Raw genomic sequence first — 21,305 nt, 5'->3', positions numbered from 1 at the left:
TCTCCCAGATAATTCATTTGAGGAGTACTGATGTAGCCTATAAGCCAGGGTAAGCTATCTCTTCTAGCTCAACAGCAAAGCTATCCTAGGGTCAATATTTCCAGATATATATATCTGTTAGAATGATCTGTTAGAATATANTAAATGCCTCTGGGGGCCATGTTGGAGGCTCTTCTTTTCCATATTCCATTCTACTGATATATATATATATATATATCAGTAGAATGGAATATGGAAAAGAAGAGCCTCCAACATGGCCCCCAGAGGCATTTAGGCCTCGGTACATTCCTTGGATGATCAGTGTAATACTGTAAGAGCTGATAACTTTATTGCTTCCAAGGTGACACCACAGGTGATATTGACACTTCCACCTTGCACTCTTGGACTGCTCATTCTGGAAGAGGCCACCCATCATGTCATGAAGCACTGAAAGAGCCCTGTGGAGAGGATTCTGTGGAGAGGGACCCAGGCTCCCACCTACAGCTGGCACCAACTTGCCATCTATACCACTGGGGCATCTTGTAGATGACCTTGTAGGCCCCATCAATTCTTCATATGACAGACACCTTACAAACACTAGACTATGAGCTCTTGAGCATCCTCAAGACAAATCAACTTATCTCCTTTCTCATTGAAACTGAAAGAGAATAAATATGTGTTGCAGACAGGCACATTGACGTTCACCTGTAATCTCAGTGACTCAAGAGGCAACACAGGAGGGTCACAAATTCAAGGCAAGCTTCAGCAACTTAGCAAGACCCTCAGCAACTTAGAGAGATCCTGTCTCAAAATAAAAAATAAAAATGGCTGGGGCTGTAGCTCAGTGGTGAAGTGCTTAGGGATTCAAAACCCAGTACTCCCCCAACCCCAACCAAAATACATATTACTGTTAGAAGCCACTAAGTTTTGTAGTAATTTCTTAAACAATAACCAATAACTAGTACCAAGCAATGAGCAAAGGAATCAAAAAGTAACTACCAGTTTTCACCAGCTACCAGGTTGTAGGTTAATTGATATGGACCAGTAGAATAGATGGCATTTTGTAGTAACTAGGATAGACAGAGAGAAGTGAAGACACAGAGACAAAGAGGAGGTCAAGACAGAGGCAGAGATTGGAGTGATGTGGCCACAAACCTAGGAAGTCAAGGAATGCTGATTGCCACCAGAGGGTAGAAAAGCCATGATATAGATTCTCCCCTGGAACCTCAGGGAATGTGGCCCTGCCAACACCCTCATTTCAACTTACGGTCCCCAGAGCTGTTACAGCATAAATTTCTGTTCTTGTGAGACACTAAGTCATGGTAATTTGTTATGGTCACCCTAGGAAATTAATACAAAATCTGTAATCTAACCCAAAATCTGTATTCATTTCCTAAGACTGTCATAACCGATTGCCATAAACTTGGTGGGTAAGATAACAAGTTTTGAAGACCAGAGTCCAAAATTAAGTTTTGAAGACCAGAGTCCAAAATTAAGGTATCAGCAGAGCCACGCATCCTCTGAAGGCTCCAGGGTAGGATCCTTTTGGCTTCTTTCAATTTCTGTTATCTCCATGCACTGATGGCTTCGAGGCCACATCACTCCTCTCTCTGCCTCTGTCTTCACATCATATTCTCCTGTGTGTGTCTAGGTCTTCTCTTGTGTCAATCTTCCTTCTCCCAATCAGTCCAAGATAAATATCATGAGAAAAAGCATAGTTTTCAAGATTTAGTAATTAATAAAGGACACAGAATTTTTGGAGTCCTTGCTGTTTAAATACAAATCACTCAATTTGAAGTAAAAGGCCTTGATATGACTCTTCGTTCTACCCCTGACCAAGCAGGAACCATTTCCCTTCCTTGGGGCTCAAGAAAAACCTCAGAGGTGGTCAAGAAGGGATAAGGTAGTGAAAATTCACTTAAGATGAGACTCTATAAAGAAAAACTCTCTGTGAAATTGAACATAACACAGATGATGCTACTCTTTTCACAAACCCCACAGCCCCAACAATTAAAAAATTATTTTTGAGGTAGTAGATTCTCTAGCCACCATTTCAGTTTCTGAAAAAGTCCTAGAAATGCTATGCTCTGTCAAAGTAGCAGACGGCTACCTTTCAAGGAAAAGTTGGTCTACTTATATAACCTGTTTTGGTTTTGTTTACAGCAATGAAACAGGCAGCATTTGACTTTTATTCCTGAGTGATCCCAGACCACAGCCCAGAGAAAGCAAACAATGGCATTCTGCTGTCCCCTGGCTGCACCTGCCACAACACGGAGTCTAGATTTGGCTGGAAGATGGGCAACCCCAGCCAGCCCTGCAGAAGGGGTGCTCACCTGGAGGGACGTCACTGCCACTGAAGAACATTTCCTTCAGTTCCCACTTGAAAAGGGAGCAAGGTGGTCCCTAATCCCCTGTCACTTACATATATAAGAAGTATACAAGTTTAGATACCACAGATAGACACCTCAACACTTTGACATGGACCCTGCAGACACATATGCATCACACATGCCTTCCAGATCCACAGAAAGCCTGAACTTGCTCCTAACCTGTCATGACTTTAAATGTTCAGGGAAGGAGGACACAGTAGAAGGTAGTATTTGGTTACCACCATTTTCCTCATGCAGTTCCTTATGATCTAGTCTTCTAACCTGATGCCACTGCCTCTCATAGTCCTCAAATATCATCTACTAAAATCATTTTCTCTTCCAGTGTAGGGGCATGGCAGGTCCTGAGGGAATCAGTATGCCCAGCCACATGCCAAAGCCCAGTGTCTGAGAAAGAGAAAACAAGATCTGAAAGCTTTCTCCCAAGCAAAATGAAATTATTCCTTTATATCATGTACTACATACAGCTAATTTTTTTAAAAAAATTAAATTTTTTTTAGTTGTAGATGGACACAATATCTTTATTTTGTTTATTTATTTTCATGTGGTGCTGAGGATCAAACCCAGTGCCTCACACATGTGAGGCAAGCACCCTGCCACTGAACCACAATCCCAGCCCCTAATTTTTAAAAATTATTTTATTTCTGTTGACTCCCTTTTTTCAGAACGTTAACAACTACTCTTCTAAATTAAATTTAGTAAGAGTTCAATTTTCAATTTGTTCAAATTAAAGTCCTAGAGAGCAGAGATTTACAATCGAAACCCTCTTGCTAACACCTCAGTCTAACACCTCAGGAAAAAACCCACAATTTCAACTCTCTGTTGTCCTTCCCCAGTAACATGACACCCGTAAAAGCTGGATTGTTTTCATGTGTGAATTCTCTTACACAAGATGGCCCTTTTAGCTTTAAATAAGTCACTCTTTTTTAAAAAAGGAAAAGGTAAGTATGACATTCCTTAGTATCATTGTTTTACTGGGTCATATCCCTCTAATGGAATCATGTCCCCGTAATGAGATCGTATCCCACAGTGAATCTGGGAGAGTGAAGAGAACAATAAACAGAAACAGTCTTGATGGTTCACAGATAGTGTTCCACGGGACCACACAGGCTCCACCATGTCCACCTACGAAGTGCTGTGGAGAGCCAGATACATGAGATGCCTGTTTCCTATAGTCTCAATTTAAAACCCAAACACCAAATGGAAGCCCCAAACCAAGCTGCCATGGATTGCAGGGCTTCACTCTCTCAGTCCCAACTGTCCCATAGTGGTGCCGTCCTCAAATATTGTTGCACATGGACAAGTAGAAGATGGCAAAGTAGAATTTTGAGAAATAACAGACTCAAGACCAGGCACGGATGTGGTTATCCAAACACCAAGGGACTTCTCCATTTGCACATGGATGATTGTGCTGTTATATGCTTTCTTACATGGAGAACAGATGAGAGCAACAGAGCTCACCCTCAGCTTCCTGTAGCCCTGGAAGTCTTTAAAAACACTCAGGGGCTGGAGGGAGGGCTCAGAGTTCATTTGAACCAAACCAACATGTATTTCACATGTGATTCCCAATATCTGAACAAGTGCAGAACACTGACAGACATTTACAAGTCTGACCCAGTTCTGTTCCTCAATCAGTCCACCCCAGGTCTAAAGATTTCATTAAAAGATGAGGAAATCTAATTTTGCTCAGCTGAAAAATAAAGTAAAAATTGGAAGCTCTGTCCATCCTAGTAAATAGATAATTCAGTGCTTGGAAAATTCTGTGAAATCTTTGCCTTATTAAGATAGAGGGCCTGATTCAGTAAAACAAGAAAAAGGCTTTGCTCGCTGCTATTTCATGAGACAATTACTCTAGTGGGACTCCAGGATAAGAAATGCAAATGTTCCTTGTGTTTGCCTGGTCAGGAGAGCAGAGCTAAGTGCCCTGAGGCAAGATGGTATCCAATGGAAAAGGATAAAACCTGATGTTGCTACCTCCTGCCTGTGTGATGCTGGATATGATCCTTAAAGTCCTCTGTATCTCCATTTTGTTGTCTTAAACCCCTAAAAGATCACTTGATGCAGGGTGAAAGGTAGTAACATAGCCAAGTCCAGTTCATAGTGTCCAGCGCCCAATAATTTCCTAGTACCTTTTCCTTGCCTTCTTTGCTGGTATGGTTTGTTCATAGCAATTGTTGTTTTATTAACTTGGAATGCTATTATTAACTAAGTGTATGTGTGTTCTTGCTTGAACATTTATAAAGTACACATAAGAAGAAAATAAAACCAATCCTACCACCTAAAGATGTCCACCATTATCACCTCTCTGTATAACCTTTGTCTATGTGCCTTGGTACCCATCTGTTCCATTTATTTATTTGTATATTTTATAGAAAAGATTATTGTGTAGCCTACATTGTACACTTAATATGTCTAGCCCTTCCCTCAGGTCTTCTTGTGTCACTGAATGACATGATTTTAATGACTATATAATCTTCCAAACGATATGTGCTATCATTGATTTATCAATGTAAAAGTGTTCTTCTACCTCAAATATTTATGTGTAAAACTAGAAAGTGTTTGAGGACTAACTTTACACTATGGTATAAATTAAATTGGATGTCGTTTGCCAATAATTAACCAGCAAATCACTACATAACTTCAGTTGTCTTTCTTCTTTAAGCCACCAAACCTACTAAAAAGTTGCTGAGGCCCAGTAACATGACACTAATAAAAGCTGGATTGTTTTCATGTGTGAATTCTTTTAGATAAGATTCCTCTTTGATTCTTTTTTAGCTTTAAATAAGTCACTTTTTGGAGGCTTAAGTTGTGGCTCAGTGGTAGAGCGCTTGCCTAGCATGTGCACGGCCCTGGGTTCGACCCTCAGCACCACATAAAAATAAAAAGTAAAATAAAGGTACTGTGTCCAACTACAATCGAAAAATAAATATTTAAAAATAATAAGTCACTTTTTAAGAAAGGAAAAGGTAAGTATGACATTTCTCAATATTATTGGTTTACTGGGTCATATCCCATGGCAGGGAGGGAGTGAGAGGCCCGTATCCGCATCCTCTTCCTGACCAGAACCTTCTTCATTGTCCCCATCTATGCCTCTGACTGGCATTTGTATGTACAAGGCCTGCTAACTTTTCAATGCCATTGAGCTCACTGCACAAAGCTGCCCTTGCAAAATAGATCCCTGCCTAGAATAGTCAGACTTACACTGTTTATAGTATATTGCTCTTGCTCCATCCAACTCAGCATGATTTCTGTTTTATGTTCTAGAAGCAAAGATCATTAGGGAGCCTTATCAGTTCTAACGTAGTCTTCAAACATTTCAGACACTTGGGACTCTGCTCTAGTCTCTTTTTAAATATATACAGGGAAGAAAATATAGCTTTATGGAGCCAGGGGAAGGAAACCAGAGTCCTGTGTATACACATATGCTACTTGATAAACTAAATGCCACCTTTACAAGTGATGGAAATTATACACTTATATGAGATAATACTTTGGGAATACACACATGCACACACAAAGCAACAACAAAAATCTCAGGACCTTTAGCACCCTCACAGGTACAATGTGTACATGCACATTATAGGTAGAGCATGTATGTGGATTTTTTTAAAAACATCTCTTTAGAACAGTATGTTTTTCTGAGTGGTGGTCATATCCATGTATATAGATTTCTAAATAAATCCCATCAGACCAGCTTCTGTCTGGTCAGGAAATAAGAGCTGCCCATTGTTAAGTGCCCCCACCCCTTATACTAAGTTCCAGTGACCTACAGACCTTTGGCAATCATAGATTTACAACTCAGCAAGATTCAACAGTTTACTGTTATTTATGACGGCCAAGCGGGGTCTTCCAATTTGCATCTGTCACTTTACATTTGAGAGATCCTGTCCAAAAAAAGATTATGCCTCCTAACCAAACACTCAGCAGGGCTGCAGGAACAGGCCCCCTGACAAACATCCTGACAAAACGCTTGAAAGCCAAGTGAGTTCCCACAGCTGTGCGTTTTCAGACCACTCGGCAGATTAGCGTGGAGTCTCTGAGCCTCTGCGCAGCCTCTTCCTCTCAGTAATCTCTCACATGGCCCAGTCCATTAGGACTGGAAATCCTCATGAAATGAGAAGATTAAGATCTGGCTTCAGGAAGGGGCATCGGGCAGGCCTGAGGGGGAGGGGCCAGAGCCTCAGAAAAGTTTAAGGTGCAAAAGCACCCATGGACTTGGCTCAGTCATCCCAGGAGATCAGACACACACCACGCTAAAGCCCTCACTTTAGAGAAGTTAATGTCTGCATGGCAGCAGCTGCTTCTACCTCAAGGGCCACAGGAGGGTGGGTATGAGTGTGCATGTGCGCACGGGGGGCCGGGGATCAAGCTTCTAGCAGTCGGCACCCCAGCCTTCGCCAACAACACAGAGAAATGCCAAGTGTCCAAAGGAAGCTGCACCAAAGCAACTGTGATCACCACCGTGAAAGGCGCCTCCTGGCTAGAAAAGCTACTAAGACTGAAAAACACACACATCCTTCTTTTATTTTAATCAGAATAAAATATTTTGGTAATAATTGTGTTATGTAGATATATAAAAATAATTCTTAATAATCTACTACTTCATTTAATCCTCCCAACAACTGTGGAAAATATGGGGGCAAGTATTATTTCCCTAATTTTTTTAAATGGGCAAACAAACCCTGAAAGATAAGGTCTCACTATGTGATCCTGGCTGGTCTCCAACTCATGGACTCCGGGATCCTCCTGCCTCGAACTTCTCAGTGGCTAGGACTATAGGCTAATACCACCATACTATCTTATCATTTCTCATTGGTCTGTTTAATTATGAATAAATTATGCATGTACATGAATGTTTCAATCAAGTGTTTGAAATAATAAGGAAAATGATTCTCTTTCCAAGACCTCCCCCACCCCGCCCCGCCGCCATACACACACACACAATCACAGTTGACTGCTTGGAGTATGTTCTTCCAACACTATTTTCCATGCCTATGTTATATACACAAAAATGGGATCATGCTACACACCACATTCTACTTAATACTTTCATTTGTGTTGCCTAACAAGCTATCATTCACATCTTTCTCATATCACATACAAATCTAATTCCTTTATCTATAGATTTTAATGGTATTCATTGTGTGATTGTGTCAATTATTTATCTGCTCTCCACTAGTGAACATCTAGATTGTTTCTGGGTTTTTTTCTTAGCCAAATGCTGCAGTTGGCTTGTTTATATAGATTTGCATATTTGTACTAGACAATCTACAGGATAGATTCTTAGATAAGAGATCCCCAGTTGTTGGACAAGTACTCTATTAATTTAGATACGTACTGTCAAGTTTCCTTATCAAAAAGTTGTATCTTTTTAACTCTCATCAATGGTGTTACAAATACAATTTTCCAATAACCATACCAATTCTGGGTATTTTCAATTTAAAAAAATGGTCTGTTTTATTTATATTTATCTGGTAATTAATGAGGTTGATCAACTTTTCATCTGTTTGTTGTTGACATTTGTATGAATTGTTTGAATTTTCTTATTTATTTGGTAGAGGTCTTTATGTATTGTAGAAAAAAGCCATTTGTTGTAAAATCTCCTTCCACTGTTTTGTGAAACCTTTTGTCATATAGAATCAACTCTGGTCCCAGATTTTTTTTCTTTCTTTTAGAGAGCTCTAAATGCAAAATTAAATGCTCCTAGTTAAAAACCACTCTTATTAGAGGAAAATAATACAAAGGCAATAATTAAATATTATATTTGTGCAAAATAACTTCTTAGTATAGAATTAGAAAGGGAAAGGAAAAGTCAAAAACATCCATGACTTCAGGCCAAGAAACAGAACTTCTTTGGAGGTTGAATGTTCCTGAAAATGTTCTCTTCATATAAATATAGACATTATTCATGATACCATTACTGAATGGTCTCACTAAAAAATATACAAAGGATAAAAGACATTTAAAGACTAGGAGAATGCAGGTTTTCATTTCAACAAATTTTATATATGTTCTAGATACCCTCTTATTCACAACTGAGTTAAATCAGATAAAAGGACCTAAAACTTTCCCTTTGGCCATGCAAATGTAAGCAGCAGCAGTATACTGGCAAAATCTTTGAGTATTTTCAAATTAACTCTCAAGGCATCGTGTTGCATGACACTGAAGCCCTAGCTTTCTACCTTCAGTTTTAAAATTTTAAAATCCCTGGTCCATTCAGACCTATTTTTCCCTGCCTATTTGTTCCAAATAATCTTGTTCATAGTCCACACAGTGTTTCTTCATGGAAGAATGTGCAATGCTGATGGAACTGCAAATTGGTGCAACCACTCTGGAAAACAGCACGGAGATTCCTCAGAAAACTTGGATAGAACCACCATTTAACCCAGTTATCCCATTCCTCGGTCTATATCCAAAGGACTTAAAATACCACACAACAGTGATGCATCCACATCAATGTTTATAACAGCTCAATTCACAATAACTAAACTATGGAACCATCCAAGGTGTCCTTCAACAGATGAATGGATAAAGAATATGTGATATATATATATATGAGAGAATATTATTCAGCCTTAAATAAAAATGAAATTATGGCATTTGCCAGTAAATATCATGCTAAGTGAAATAAGCCAGTTTCTAAGAACCAAAGTCCTAATGTTTTCTCTGATGTGCAAATGCGAATTCATAATAATGGGGGCAGGGCTAGGAAAGAACAGAGGCACTTTGGATTAGACAGAGGGGAGTGATAGGAGGGGAGAGGGTTTGGTGGTAGGACTGATAGTAAAATGATTTGGGCATTATTACCCTATGTGCATACATGATTGTATGACCAGGGTAATTCTATATTATGTACAATCAAAAGAATGAGAAGTTATACTCCATTTATGTATGATGTGTCAAAATGTATTCTACTGTCATGTATAACTAATTAAGACAAATTAAAAAAAAACAGAAGAATGTGCAAGACCCAAAAAATGAGAAAATTGATGAATCCAATACCTATGCCTGGACTTCTCCAAAAGTGGGTTCCGACTTCTAATCCTCAAGTCTGTATAGGAAATAGCAAACTTCCAGAGTTCACAAAGGGCCCAAAGTGAACAGATGTTTTATTAAAAAAAAAAACAAAAGGAAAGAAAGAAAAAAGAAAAATTCTTAGGGTAAGTTTCACACATAATGTTGCTGGTGTGTATCTGCCTTTTCAATAAACATCATTATGTTTTATCACAAGATTTAATAAAGCAGCTTAGTTAAAAATGCCATCTGGGTCTCTGAACACATTAAACAAAGCTTAAAATAACTACCCCAGCAACTGGGAGAGCCCAGCTGTTCTCAAAAGCTCTCCCACTCCTTTGACTTCCCCATAAAAAGAGTAAATGAAGACTCAAGGCTAAAAGTATCAAGAATGCACTGGTCTGAACAGGAGAGGGATGCAGTCAAGGGCTGCCTAAAGTTTGCTGTTGTTCACATTATAGATTTTCTAGTCCCATGGCTCAGGGACAACAGTTCTGCAAGGAGAGTAAAGTAAAGAAATGGAAGACTCTTCAGGGTTTACTAAAGTATCACAAACCTGCCCTTTCTGATGTCTAGACAATGGTAGCACATTACGTCCTCCTATTCTGTAGTGAACACCAGCAGAAATACAGCACAATCACCACCCAGTTCTTTTTTCCCTCCTAGAGACAAGTCTCCAGCAACCCAATCCCAGATTTCTAGATCCATTCCAGGAAAAAATGACCTAGGTGTTGAAGTACAGGTTTCTCTCTCTTGCTTCCCTCTTCTACTCTCCCAACTTTCACCTACCACTTCTTTGCTTCACTTCTAAATCTGGGCCCCTTATCTTTGGAGCCACACCAAGATTTTACCCTAGATGGGTACAGTAAATGCCAAATCAAGAGTACTCTCATTCTTTGGAGCAACTAGCTTTTCGTGGCCAATTGAATCAAATACAACTCATGCAAGCATCTGTCTAGAGGGCATTCCCAAGTCCCCCATCTGACTTCACCTTCCTTATACCACTGTGGTTCTGCTCTCACCTCTAGATTTCACTGACATTGATAAGTTCTTGAAACTGTAAGTTGCACTGTTAGCTTTTATTATCATTGCTGACCATCATGTGGTCAGTACAGTACATGGCTCATCAACAATATAGATTTTTCTTTGGCTAAAACTTGCAACAGAGCTAAACCTTGCAACAGAACTGTAAGTTGTTTGCCAAAGAGCACATTCAGTCTTCATTCAATACATACAGTCAAATCATAATTATCTGAGTTATATTCAGTTGTCAATACTCCTTTGTCCTTATTGTGTTATAGATGTTACAAAGTTCTTTCGCTTATAGTGCTTCATTTGATTCCCTGAATAATTCAGCGATGCTGTCATACCAAACTCATAGATGAAGAAACAAGTGGTTTCTAGGTATGTCAAGAGGTTAAAGCATCTGTCCTCCAGTTTGCATGGCAGAACAAGAAAAAGGCCAGCCCTCTGACTGCTGCTACAGGGCTTTTTTACCATGCCTACTACCTTCAAGGCTGAAGGCAAAAGAGTCTGTGGTTACCACATGAAGAAATCTGGTTTGGACTTGCCAAATGTGTGTTGATAGTGTTTGGTGATCTACCTTACTTAATCTATGGTTACTTTTGATTTTAACAGTCTACCTTCAGTTTTTAAAACAAGCATATAAACAAGTTTTATATGCTCAGTTACAGAGCTGTGCTGTCTTGTAGAGTAGCTACTAACTAGTGGCTATTTAAATTTCTGTCTTATTTTATTAAAATTACATGAATGCAAAACCCACTTCTTTAGTAATTCCAGGTACTTCAAGTGTTCAGAGTCTTCGGTGGCTAGTGGGTAGGACCATGCAGATAATAGAACATTTGTGTCATCAGAGATAGTTCTGTTGGACAGTAATGTTACAGAATGTCATCCTTAGAGAAAGAAGACTTTAGGAAAAGTAAGAAACATCTTGAGGCAGATGTGCTATTATCTGTCCAACATTAAAGATAGTTTAGTGATAACAAAGATTTGATCAAAGGAGAAATTGAGGGATTGCTCTTAGCTTCAGAGGGACCAACCCAGGAAAGGGCACATTCATTCTCATAGCCTTTGTGTTGCACTTAGATCTTAAGCTCTTTAAGAAATTGGAATAAATTGATACATAGAGTATCTAAACCACTGAAGAGGGTCTGAATCAGATGAAAATACAGCACAGACTCAAAAACTGATTGGTTGCTAGGCATGGTGGCAAACACCTATAATCCCAGAGACTCAGGAAGTTGAAGAAAGAGGATCCAAAATTCAAAGCAACTTAGGCCTCAAGCAACTTAGTAAGACCCTATCTCAAAAATTAAAAGGATTGGGAATACAGCTCAAGTAGAAAAGCATCCCTGGGTTCAATCCACACTGCCAAAAAATATCAGTTACAGACTAAATCTTGCTTGTAACTTATTTAACTTATAAATGATACTAGTTATTTGTACATAAGTTATTTTTTCTTTCACTTTACATAGCATGCTTTAGTTTATATGCTTAAAGAGGAATTAAAATACTTCTGAAAGTTTTTAGATAAGTTCACAGAGCAACATAAAAACTACCAAAAAAGTTAAAATATCTTTTATTTATTCACAAATCCATTGAAATTGAAAATAGAAATTCCAAGTGTCTATGATGGTATTCAAGAAAGTAAAAATGTCACAAAACAAAATTCATTTGCCATAAAATTTGTGGAGGTGGCTATTTCACCAAATCCTTACTCTACAAATTCTAATTAAAAAGAGAAGAGAGAAATAAACAAAAGAACTATGTGTCAGGATGACCAAATAGTGCAACTGTGAAGAAAATGTCCAACTGATAAGAAAATATCAGCTAACAGAATTAATGAATTAGAAAGCCACTATTTAAAAAGAAAGTCTCTATTTTGAAGCCCCTAATGAAATAATCAACTCAAGAGGTGATCATTAGTGAAAAATAAAACACTTGGGTAAAGGTTGATTAGGAACTGGATATATACATGGCATAAAATTTACCCCGTGCTGCTGGCTCAATTCAGGGATAAATAAGGTAGGACAGAGGCAGTGACCACCATAGATCTGCACCCATCTTGCATCACTCATATTGGGACAACCAGAGATTATGATTGAAATATAATGAAATATCCTTATTTTAAAAATGAAACCTAAATCTAAGCAAGCCTTATAATGGGGCTGAATGCTATGTCCCCTCAAAATTCACATATTGAAATCCTAACCCCCAAGGTGATAGAATTAAAAGGTAAGATCTTTAGGAGATGATTATGTCATGAGCATGCAGTGTAATCCCTTATGATTAGAATTAATGTCCTTCTAGAGACACCAGAAAGCTAACTGGTCCTATCAAGACACAGAAAGAAGGTACCATTCTATGAACCAGTAGGTAGACTCTCACCAGACGCCAAAAATGCCAGCTCACACCTTGACCTTTGATTTCCCTGCCCCTAGACCTGTGCAAAATAAATTTCTGTGGTGCTTAAGCTATCTAGTTTGTGGTATTTTGCTATTGTGACCAAGTGGACCAAGACAGGCCTTTAGAACTAATGTCCAGTTAACAAGAAAAATGGGAGAAGAGTGAAGATTTAAATGACACAATTGAAAGCAATCTGAAAATTACAGAAGAGAAAACATTCTACATGACAACTGACCTGGTTCTTCAACAAATCAATATCCATAAACAGATAAAAATATATGCATACAATAGTACTTTCTAGGTTAAGAGTCTTGAAATAAATAACCCAATGCAATGTGTCTTCCTTGCTTAGTAAAATCAAAACATCTAAGATGTTTCAGAATATCTGAAGAAATCTGAACATGTGCCATGGAATAAATGACATAAAGAAAACATTTTTATTTCATTTGGGATTATATTATAAATATAAAGGAAAATATTTTTTAAAGATCCACATTGAAGAATTTAGGGGTAATTGTCATTTTCTTTATACTTGAAAATACCTAAGCCATAAAGAATGATGCAAATGTTGCAAAATGTGTACAACCTAGGTCATGGACTCATGGATGTCATTAATTTTGTCTCCCAACTTTTATCGAACCTTGACATTTTCATAACTTAATAATAACTTTTAAAATCCCAAGTAATGCAGGTACATGTTTGAAATATATCTATTTCAAACTTTAAGATATTAAAACATAAGTAATGTAGTTTATCATTTATCAATTTCATTCTTCTGTTCTCCTCCTGAAATTATATTATCAAAGACCAATTACAGTCTTTCATAGACAATTTCTTTGTAAAATTGACTTTTCAATCAAAACCAAAATTTTTTCAGAAAGAGAATGAAGTCCATTCAGTCAGATTTACCATTCAAAGAATAAATTCTAGTTTTCCATTATTTTTCTGTCCTGTTTATGAATATCCAATAGGAAACCAAAGAGGCCAAATTATTTGGAATCAAGGTGCATCATGGGTAAGTCTAACTTAGTACACCAAGTCATAAAACAAGTGCACTCCCGTTAATTTCTATCATGCAAGACCAATTTTGTTTATAATTTTTAAGAACTTCTAGAACATGTTTCTCCTGAAGCCAACCTTCTGACTATTCACTTTACTTCAGCTCCAAGAAGGTAAACAAAATGAGGAAAAGATTGGCTAAAGTGGGTTACTTGATATTCTGAAAAATGTCTGCCATTCCTTCTCCCACATCTACCCCTCTTAGAAGTAATACTTTCAGATTATTTAATAGTTGGTGCTTCTCTGTGAATTTTAGTTAGTCCTTCTGGCCTTCAAAACAACTGTTTGGTTAAATTTTAAGCACATATTAGTATATCCTATCTTCTAAAGTGAACTCCATCTTTAATGTTAAGAAATGTGTTGATCAGAGAAGACCGACTGATGTAAGAGGTTAAATAATCCTTATGATAAAGTGGGCCAAGAAATAACAAAGGACAATATATAATTTGCTTATGCAAATGAACAAATATAGCTTCAAAAACATCCTGATCCACAATAAACATTGGTCAGGCTGTATTTCTCACACTCCTTGAAAGAACTGGCCCAGGAAGGAATAGAACACTGTCATAGCTCTCCCAAGGCTCATTATCCTCCATGATTCCATGGGAATAACTTTGTCAGACAAGAGTGAAAGACCATTTGTCAACCTCTGTCCAGCTCTAGCCAACCTTCACCAATCCCAGGTGAGGAACCAGGGAAAAACATGAACTTCAGATCTGCAGCAGCAGCATCTGCCAAATATCACAATTCTATCACCTATCCCAATACCACTGGCCCTGTTATTCCTAATTGCTTTGGTGTTTTGGTTTTTTTGTTTTTTTTAATCTTTCCCTATTCCTGGAACACTGAGAAAAGAACACTCAAGTAGACAAACATGAAGCATGAACAACCCTAAAGATTAAAAAATAAGAAGAAATAAGAAAATAAAAAGAGGAATTCTGGGAAAGAAGGAGAAAATCTAAATGACAGATAATTATTTAGTTTCACTTTTAAATATATTCATGCTCATATATATACATTTTCAAAAGAAATTTCACTCAAGGAAAAATTCTATAGATGGGGGTCTGGTTGCACTAACAAGGCTCAGATTACTTTTTAAAAACCGTGTTTCCCACAGATAGTTCAGAGACCCTGAAGTTAAGACAGTTATCCTTGAGATGCTGCCAGATTTTGAAGGAAGAAAATCAGAGTTTTGGGGGAGGGGGGTATGTCAAAGTATCCTTCTAACTGCAGGATAGGGAGGACGAGGCAAGAACAGAAAAACTCGCAATTGGAAAATTCAGATAGCAAAAGAAGACTGCAGAGGCTGTAGGAGACAGGAAAGGAAATGAGATGAAAACTGAAAAGAGTAAGAGGTATGAATTGTTGTCATATGCCAAAGGCATATTGGAGAGAAGTCAGGAATTACTTTAAGAAAACCACTCCAAATCTCATTTCAGACCATTTAGAGATGAGCTTTCAGGAGCTGAGAGTCCTGGCTGTATAGCATCAAATTGATCCACCTGATCCCTACCCTAATAATAACCAAGTTGAAGAACCAATGATCTAAAACAAACAAATAAACAGAAAAATAAAAACAAAAAACCTTTGAGGTCCATTTGCCAAATATGTAAAGGTTCAAATCTTCAAATTCTCTCTCTCTCTCTCTCTCTCTCTCTCTCTCTGTGTGTGTGTGTGTGTGTGTATACAATTTCATTAAATTTGACAGTCAAGATTTAGGGGTGAAGAGAATGATTGCAAGCAAAAAGGACCCAGTGCGGGGTGGTGGGGGGACTATGTTTGGAGCCTTGGAAAGAAGTCTGTGAGGGTAGTGAACACGGTTGGAACAATTTAAAATCCATAGCTGAGGTGAAATGAAAAGAGATGAAGAAGAGAACTTCGAGAAGAAAAATAAGCAGGTGCAGGATGTGGGCAGAGACCATGCCACAGGTTAAGGAGCCTGTGAGGCTCAAAGTAGAGTGAGACCCCTCAGGGTTTTCAGGGTGATGGGTGTCTGGGGCTGTTTCAGGGCGATGATGAGGCTGTGTTCCTGATGTGCCCGAGAGGCGGCAAGGTGGTAGTGTGAGGCTGGAGGGAGAGTGGCCAGGTGGGGGCGGGGCTCACAAAAGGGGAACCGCAGACCCTGGGGAACCCCTGGAGAGAGCACCGCAGTGGTATTGTCAGGCGAGGGGCATCCAAGTCACTCACCCCATTGGCTGCGGCCATCTGCACCACGATCTCTGTGGCCGTCCTGCTGAAGTACCTGCCGTCGCTGCCCACCACCATGGTGCAGCCCTGGCGGTCGCGCAGGTCAATGGATGACAGCACGCTCTGGATGAAGTTGGGCAGGTAGTTGCGCTGGCCCTCGAAGAGGCCAGTGGGTCGTCTCAGTCCCCCGCCGCCGGTAGGCCGCTGGTCCTCGAAGGGCGCCGTGGGCACAGTCAGCACCGGGATGGGGCTCCCCTCCATGGCGCGTCCTGGCCGGTCCTGCTGCGGCTCGGTGANTGCAGGGAGTCTGCAGCGGGGCCCCCACTAGCCTGGCGGTGAGCCCGGACTCCGCCTCGCGCCCGGCCCCCTCCCCAGCGGGCTCAGCACCGACAGCTCCTCCTCTCTGCCCCTCCCCGAACTGTCCCAGCAGTTCGACTTCCACCTTGGGACAAAGCTTACTCCTGCCCAACTTCTCTGTAGCCCGATCACTTGAGCTGTCCCGGGTTTCTTTTCCAAGCTGGTCTCACGTTTTGGAGTGTCACAAAAGCTGGGTTCTAGTGCCAGCTGGCTATCCAACCCACCAGGGACGCCTTGTCCCGCGCCTGCCCCTCTGCCTTCCCCGAGATTGCCTCTCTCTGAGGCACAGCCTCCTCAAGATAGCCTGGGGGTGAAAGTTTGAGCAGGGTTTGGGCTTCTCCCACACCCTTGGCCTCTTAACCTTCCTACCCGGCAGCCCTCTCTCCTGGTTTCCCTGCAAAAGGACAGAATACCCTCACAAGTTTCTCTCTGGAACAAGGACTGGGAGGGAGTTGGGAGGGGGCTGAAACCTTTTGCCATCAGTGAACAGCCCTAGCCAAAAATAACCCTGGAAAGGCGAGCTGAGAATTGTTATCTTCTGCCAGCGGTGAAACTGGAGGCTGGGCGCTGCATGTGTGTCTGTGTGTGTATATACACACCCATCTGACCATTTGTTGCAAGGAATCACACACTGTCAGGCCCTTTAATCCAGTAGGACCCACCCTAGACTTCCACTTTCCCAAGTCTCTCTCAAGACACTATGCAGTATGGAAACATTTTTTTTTTTCATGTTTGTTTGTTGTGGCAGTTGCAACAGCAGTGATACAGATACATTTTTCATATTCTTCATACCCTTCTCATCATCCCTACTTAGCTCCTGCTTGGAAACAGGCTTGCTCACATTGTATCTCTCTACATTTTTGAACTGTTCACCCTCATTAATTATTTTCAAGAGGAAGAGGCTAAAGCCCTTTTAAATGTCCTAACAGGAATGAATTAACACAGCCAAATTAAATGAGAACTGGGTACCAGGTTCTATACTGGTTCTATGCTAGGTCCATATGCATCCTATATCCAGCAGGGGCTAGAGATATTCTCCCTTCTCACCATAAAACTCACACACCTAAAATTCAAAACCAAGAAATCTCTATTGAAAATATGAATGAAAAAAGAAAAGGATAAAATCCAAAGAGGGAAGAAACAATTCTTAGTTTTGCTTCTATCTTCTATCACCCCTCAGACTTTTTTTACGCTCACCAAAGCTACTGTTCTGAAATCTTCTGAGAATAATGTCCACATCCTGAGAATATTGTTGACTTGTTTGTTGCAGGGTTATAAAATGTTTGACCATAGTAAGATGACTGTGAGTAACAACTCATCGCACATACTTGCAATAAAGGCTTTGCATATGTTTTTTTTCTTTGGAGGGTGAAAACAATGAAAAGAAGTAGGTATGGTATCCATGTCCCCCACCAGTTTTTCAAATGAGAAAGAAGAGTTGTTTTTGAGTTTGTTGTTGTTGTTGTTATTGTTGTTGTTTTTGGTGAGGTCAGTAAAGTAGCCAAGATGGCACTTGTATTGCCAAATTTTTGTATTGTTCTCCTTTTAAATAAAACAATATTGAGGTATTATGGGAAAACTGAATTCATCAACTGAAACCTTCCGGGACTTTTAAGCCATTCTCATAAACAGGAACAAATGGATTATTTGGAGGAAAATGGGTAGTGGGGAGATGTTGATCAAGGGGTACAAAGTTTCAGTTGGGAAGAATCTGGGTTTGTTTTGTTTTGTTTTGTTTTTTGTTTTTGAGATCCATTGCACAGCATGGTGACTACAGTTAACAGTAATATTTTAAAATTATCAAAAAGGTAATTTCAAATGTTCTCACTGTGAAAATAAAACAGATATTTGAGGTGTTGGATATGTTAGTTTAGTCATTCCATATTACATGCATATACCATAACATCACATTGTATGCCGTAAATATATTCAATTATAATTTTTCAATTGACGATCTTTTAAAAGCATAGTTTAAGGGTTTTTTTTCTCTACTCTGTCCTCTGTCTCCTAGAGTCCATCCCTGTAAAGTTCCTTACTTCATATTTGTGAGTTTGAGAGACCCTTGGCTTAGCACCAAAGAGAACCTCAGAATTTCTAATGATCTCTGCATATCTCTACAGCATAGGGTTTTCTAACATTAACTTCTAATGACATTTCATTTTGCAAAGAATAGTGTCATTCCCAGAAGAAGAATGGATGTGGTAAGTCCTGTGCTCCAGTAACGACAAGAACACTACCTCCAAGTCTCAGAGCTTCCCAGAAACCCCCCAGGACTCCATCTCCCCACTTCTAGCACTTCCCTCTCTCTGGTCATCACCACTGTTCTCTCCTACCACAGCCCAGCTTCTGCCACCATCCTGGAAATAAGGAATGGACACTACAGAACAGACTTTACTATTCTACTATCCAGGAGGTGATCCTCTTCCCTTGGGGCTAATTCCAAAATGCTGAAATTCTGGTCAGCCAGTTTGAAGCAACGTACCCAATCACATAGCGAGGTTGTGATGTAAAAATAAAAACAGTGTCTTTGAAGTAAGGGGGCAGTGTTCCCCCAAGGGAAGGAGAGGTGGGTCAGTACATAGCAATTGCCAAATACATACTTGAAACTCATGGATCAAGTCTTCTACAAATTATTTTATTCCTCTCTGAATGCATATAACACTTGCATCTCTCATAAAGAATGTTTCATAAGCTGACACACACACATGTTCATAAGTGTTTCCTCTCTATTAGTTACATGTGATCTTGAAATAATTCTGTAACCATTTCTAACCTTAGTGTCCTTACCATAATGGAAATTATGGTGAGCTCTGCCTCAATTTGGGGGAAGCTTCAAGTACTTAGTACAAACAGAAAGGTATTCAATAAATTCTACTTGTTCAAATTTATTGCCATCAAATTTATACTTTTATTATTAGTAATCTCTTATATAGCAAGAATTACTATAGGGGCTGGGGTTGTAGCTCAGTGGGTAGAGCACTCACCTAGCATATGCTATGCCCTGGGTTCGATCCTCAACACCACATAAAAATAAGTAAATAAAATAAAGACATTGTGTCCAACCACACCTAAAAAAATAAATAAATATTTTTAAAGAATTACTATATATGTTTTTGTAGATCAGGACAGTACCTAAAGGGTCTTTGGACATAGGTGATATTCTACAAAAATTGGTTGAGTTAATCTGGTTTGGGGACTATGAAAACTTAAAATATATGGAGTAAATTCTCCTTGAAATGTACAAAAAGGGTTTGCCAGCTACAAAAAAAATCGCTTCAAAGCTGCCTTCAAATTTCATCAAGCTAATTCCAATTAATTTGTCCCAATGATGGAAAAAGGAAAACTGAGAGGGCTTTCCAGATAAGAAATGTCTCGCCCATAGTTGCTCAGAGGCAAAATGAGAAGTTTGGATTAGATCCATGTTTCCAAGGGGTTTTCTTCAGAACATTAGTGCCTCCTAAATGTTGCACAAAGCAAGTTTCATGGCCAAATAACTTTTTAAATCCTATATATTCCACACATTCCTAGAGCATCACAAGTCACAATGCACATTTCACATTAAAAGTTCTGAGAGGTCTTAGAAAGAAGACATCAGATTAACTTCTTTAAAACTAGTATTTTCCAAACTGAATTTATATTTCGGGTTTGCTGAGGGAAAGAGAGCCAGGCTAGCTTTCTAACCAGAGCCAGTGGCACCTTCCTTAACCCTTATCCCCCATGGATGGTGTCAGGGATAAATATGGTCTCAGATTCTCATGCTCATTTGCAGCATGTGTCATAACGAAGAGTAGCCCTGTTGGGCTAACGATGCCTTTCCGCCTTCTCTGAGCTACTAGAGAAAGGGATCACACTGAGAATTCTTGGCATGAAAGAGAGCAACTGACAGTCTTCCTTCCCCTGGGGACTCCCTTGCTCTCAGGATGTCATCAGCCACCAATCTTCATGCGGACAAGATTCTAGCTGGCTCAGCTAGACCAGCATTTCCCAAATGAGAATTTGGGACCAAATAAGGACTAAATACTTCATTTCTATCCCTTCTCACAGGTTTGCAAAGCATGTTAGCATATTGAAGATTCTGTGAAGCTCTGCAGGAAAGAAATCTATTTAGTTTTAGCCAAGCATTTCCAGTTGACCATGGTCCTGTTCCAAAACACCCAAAAACAGATCAATGACATTAACATTCCTTGAAACACTTTAGATCTCTGAGGATCCTTCCAGCTATATCATTCTGTGATTAATCTTTTAATTTTTGAGGCATGAAGAGATTAATTTCTATCAGGATTCTATTTAGAAGCTTATTCAATTGTGCAAAAAGGAACAGGTAAAATTGCCCAATTAAAAATAAAAAAACCCTTGAGTGATTTTGAGACATGAACTAATATATACAAATATACAGATGTACAAATATGTATAAGGATAGAATATAAAATCACATATATAATTATGCATATACATGTAATTTTATATTATATATTCTGTTCTTTTTTACTCCCTGCCTCTGATCTGCTGGCTGGCAGGAAAGCCCATGTCACTTTGGCCCACGGCAAGAGTACATGACTCCTATTGAGTCACAGTCCACTTCTGTGCACAGAGGGAATGCTAAAAACATGCTGTTGACTCATTGACTCAAAGAGCAGAGAAATGCCAAAAGTACAAGACAAGAGGCAGAAAAGCAGGTGGAAAAATGTCACAGGGCAGTCCTCCAAAGAAGCCCTAGGTCCCTTTTTAATCTGCCCAAACACCTGCTGGTGATGGAAAAGTCAAATATATATTTCAAACAACTCCTAAAATACCTTCTACTAAGCCTTCTGTTTCCCAATAAGTGAAACAACATGTGGTAATTCCAATAGAACCGGCTGCTTCTCCAATTCCTTCACTGCAGGGCCACTAAATGCA

At 39.4% G+C, this 21,305-nt stretch overlaps 1 protein-coding gene across 1 annotated transcript in view; it reads right to left on the bottom strand.

Moving 5' to 3' along the window:
• The window catches only part of Pgm5 (phosphoglucomutase 5), a 174,382-nt gene extending 157,581 nt beyond the window's left edge, over positions 1–16,801 (bottom strand). The window contains exon 1 of the mRNA XM_015492902.2: positions 16,053–16,801. Within this exon, the coding sequence (XP_015348388.1) occupies positions 16,053–16,313 (261 nt within the window). The 5' untranslated portion in view covers positions 16,314–16,801. The remainder of the gene's footprint in view (positions 1–16,052) is intronic.
• Between the last annotated feature and the right edge of the window lie 4,504 nt (positions 16,802–21,305).

The sequence above is a fragment of the Marmota marmota genome, unplaced genomic scaffold (genome assembly GCF_001458135.2).
Source record: "Marmota marmota marmota unplaced genomic scaffold, marMar, whole genome shotgun sequence".
In the NCBI taxonomy this organism is placed as follows: Eukaryota; Metazoa; Chordata; class Mammalia; order Rodentia; family Sciuridae; genus Marmota; species Marmota marmota.
This window is presented reverse-complemented; position numbering and strand designations above follow the sequence as displayed.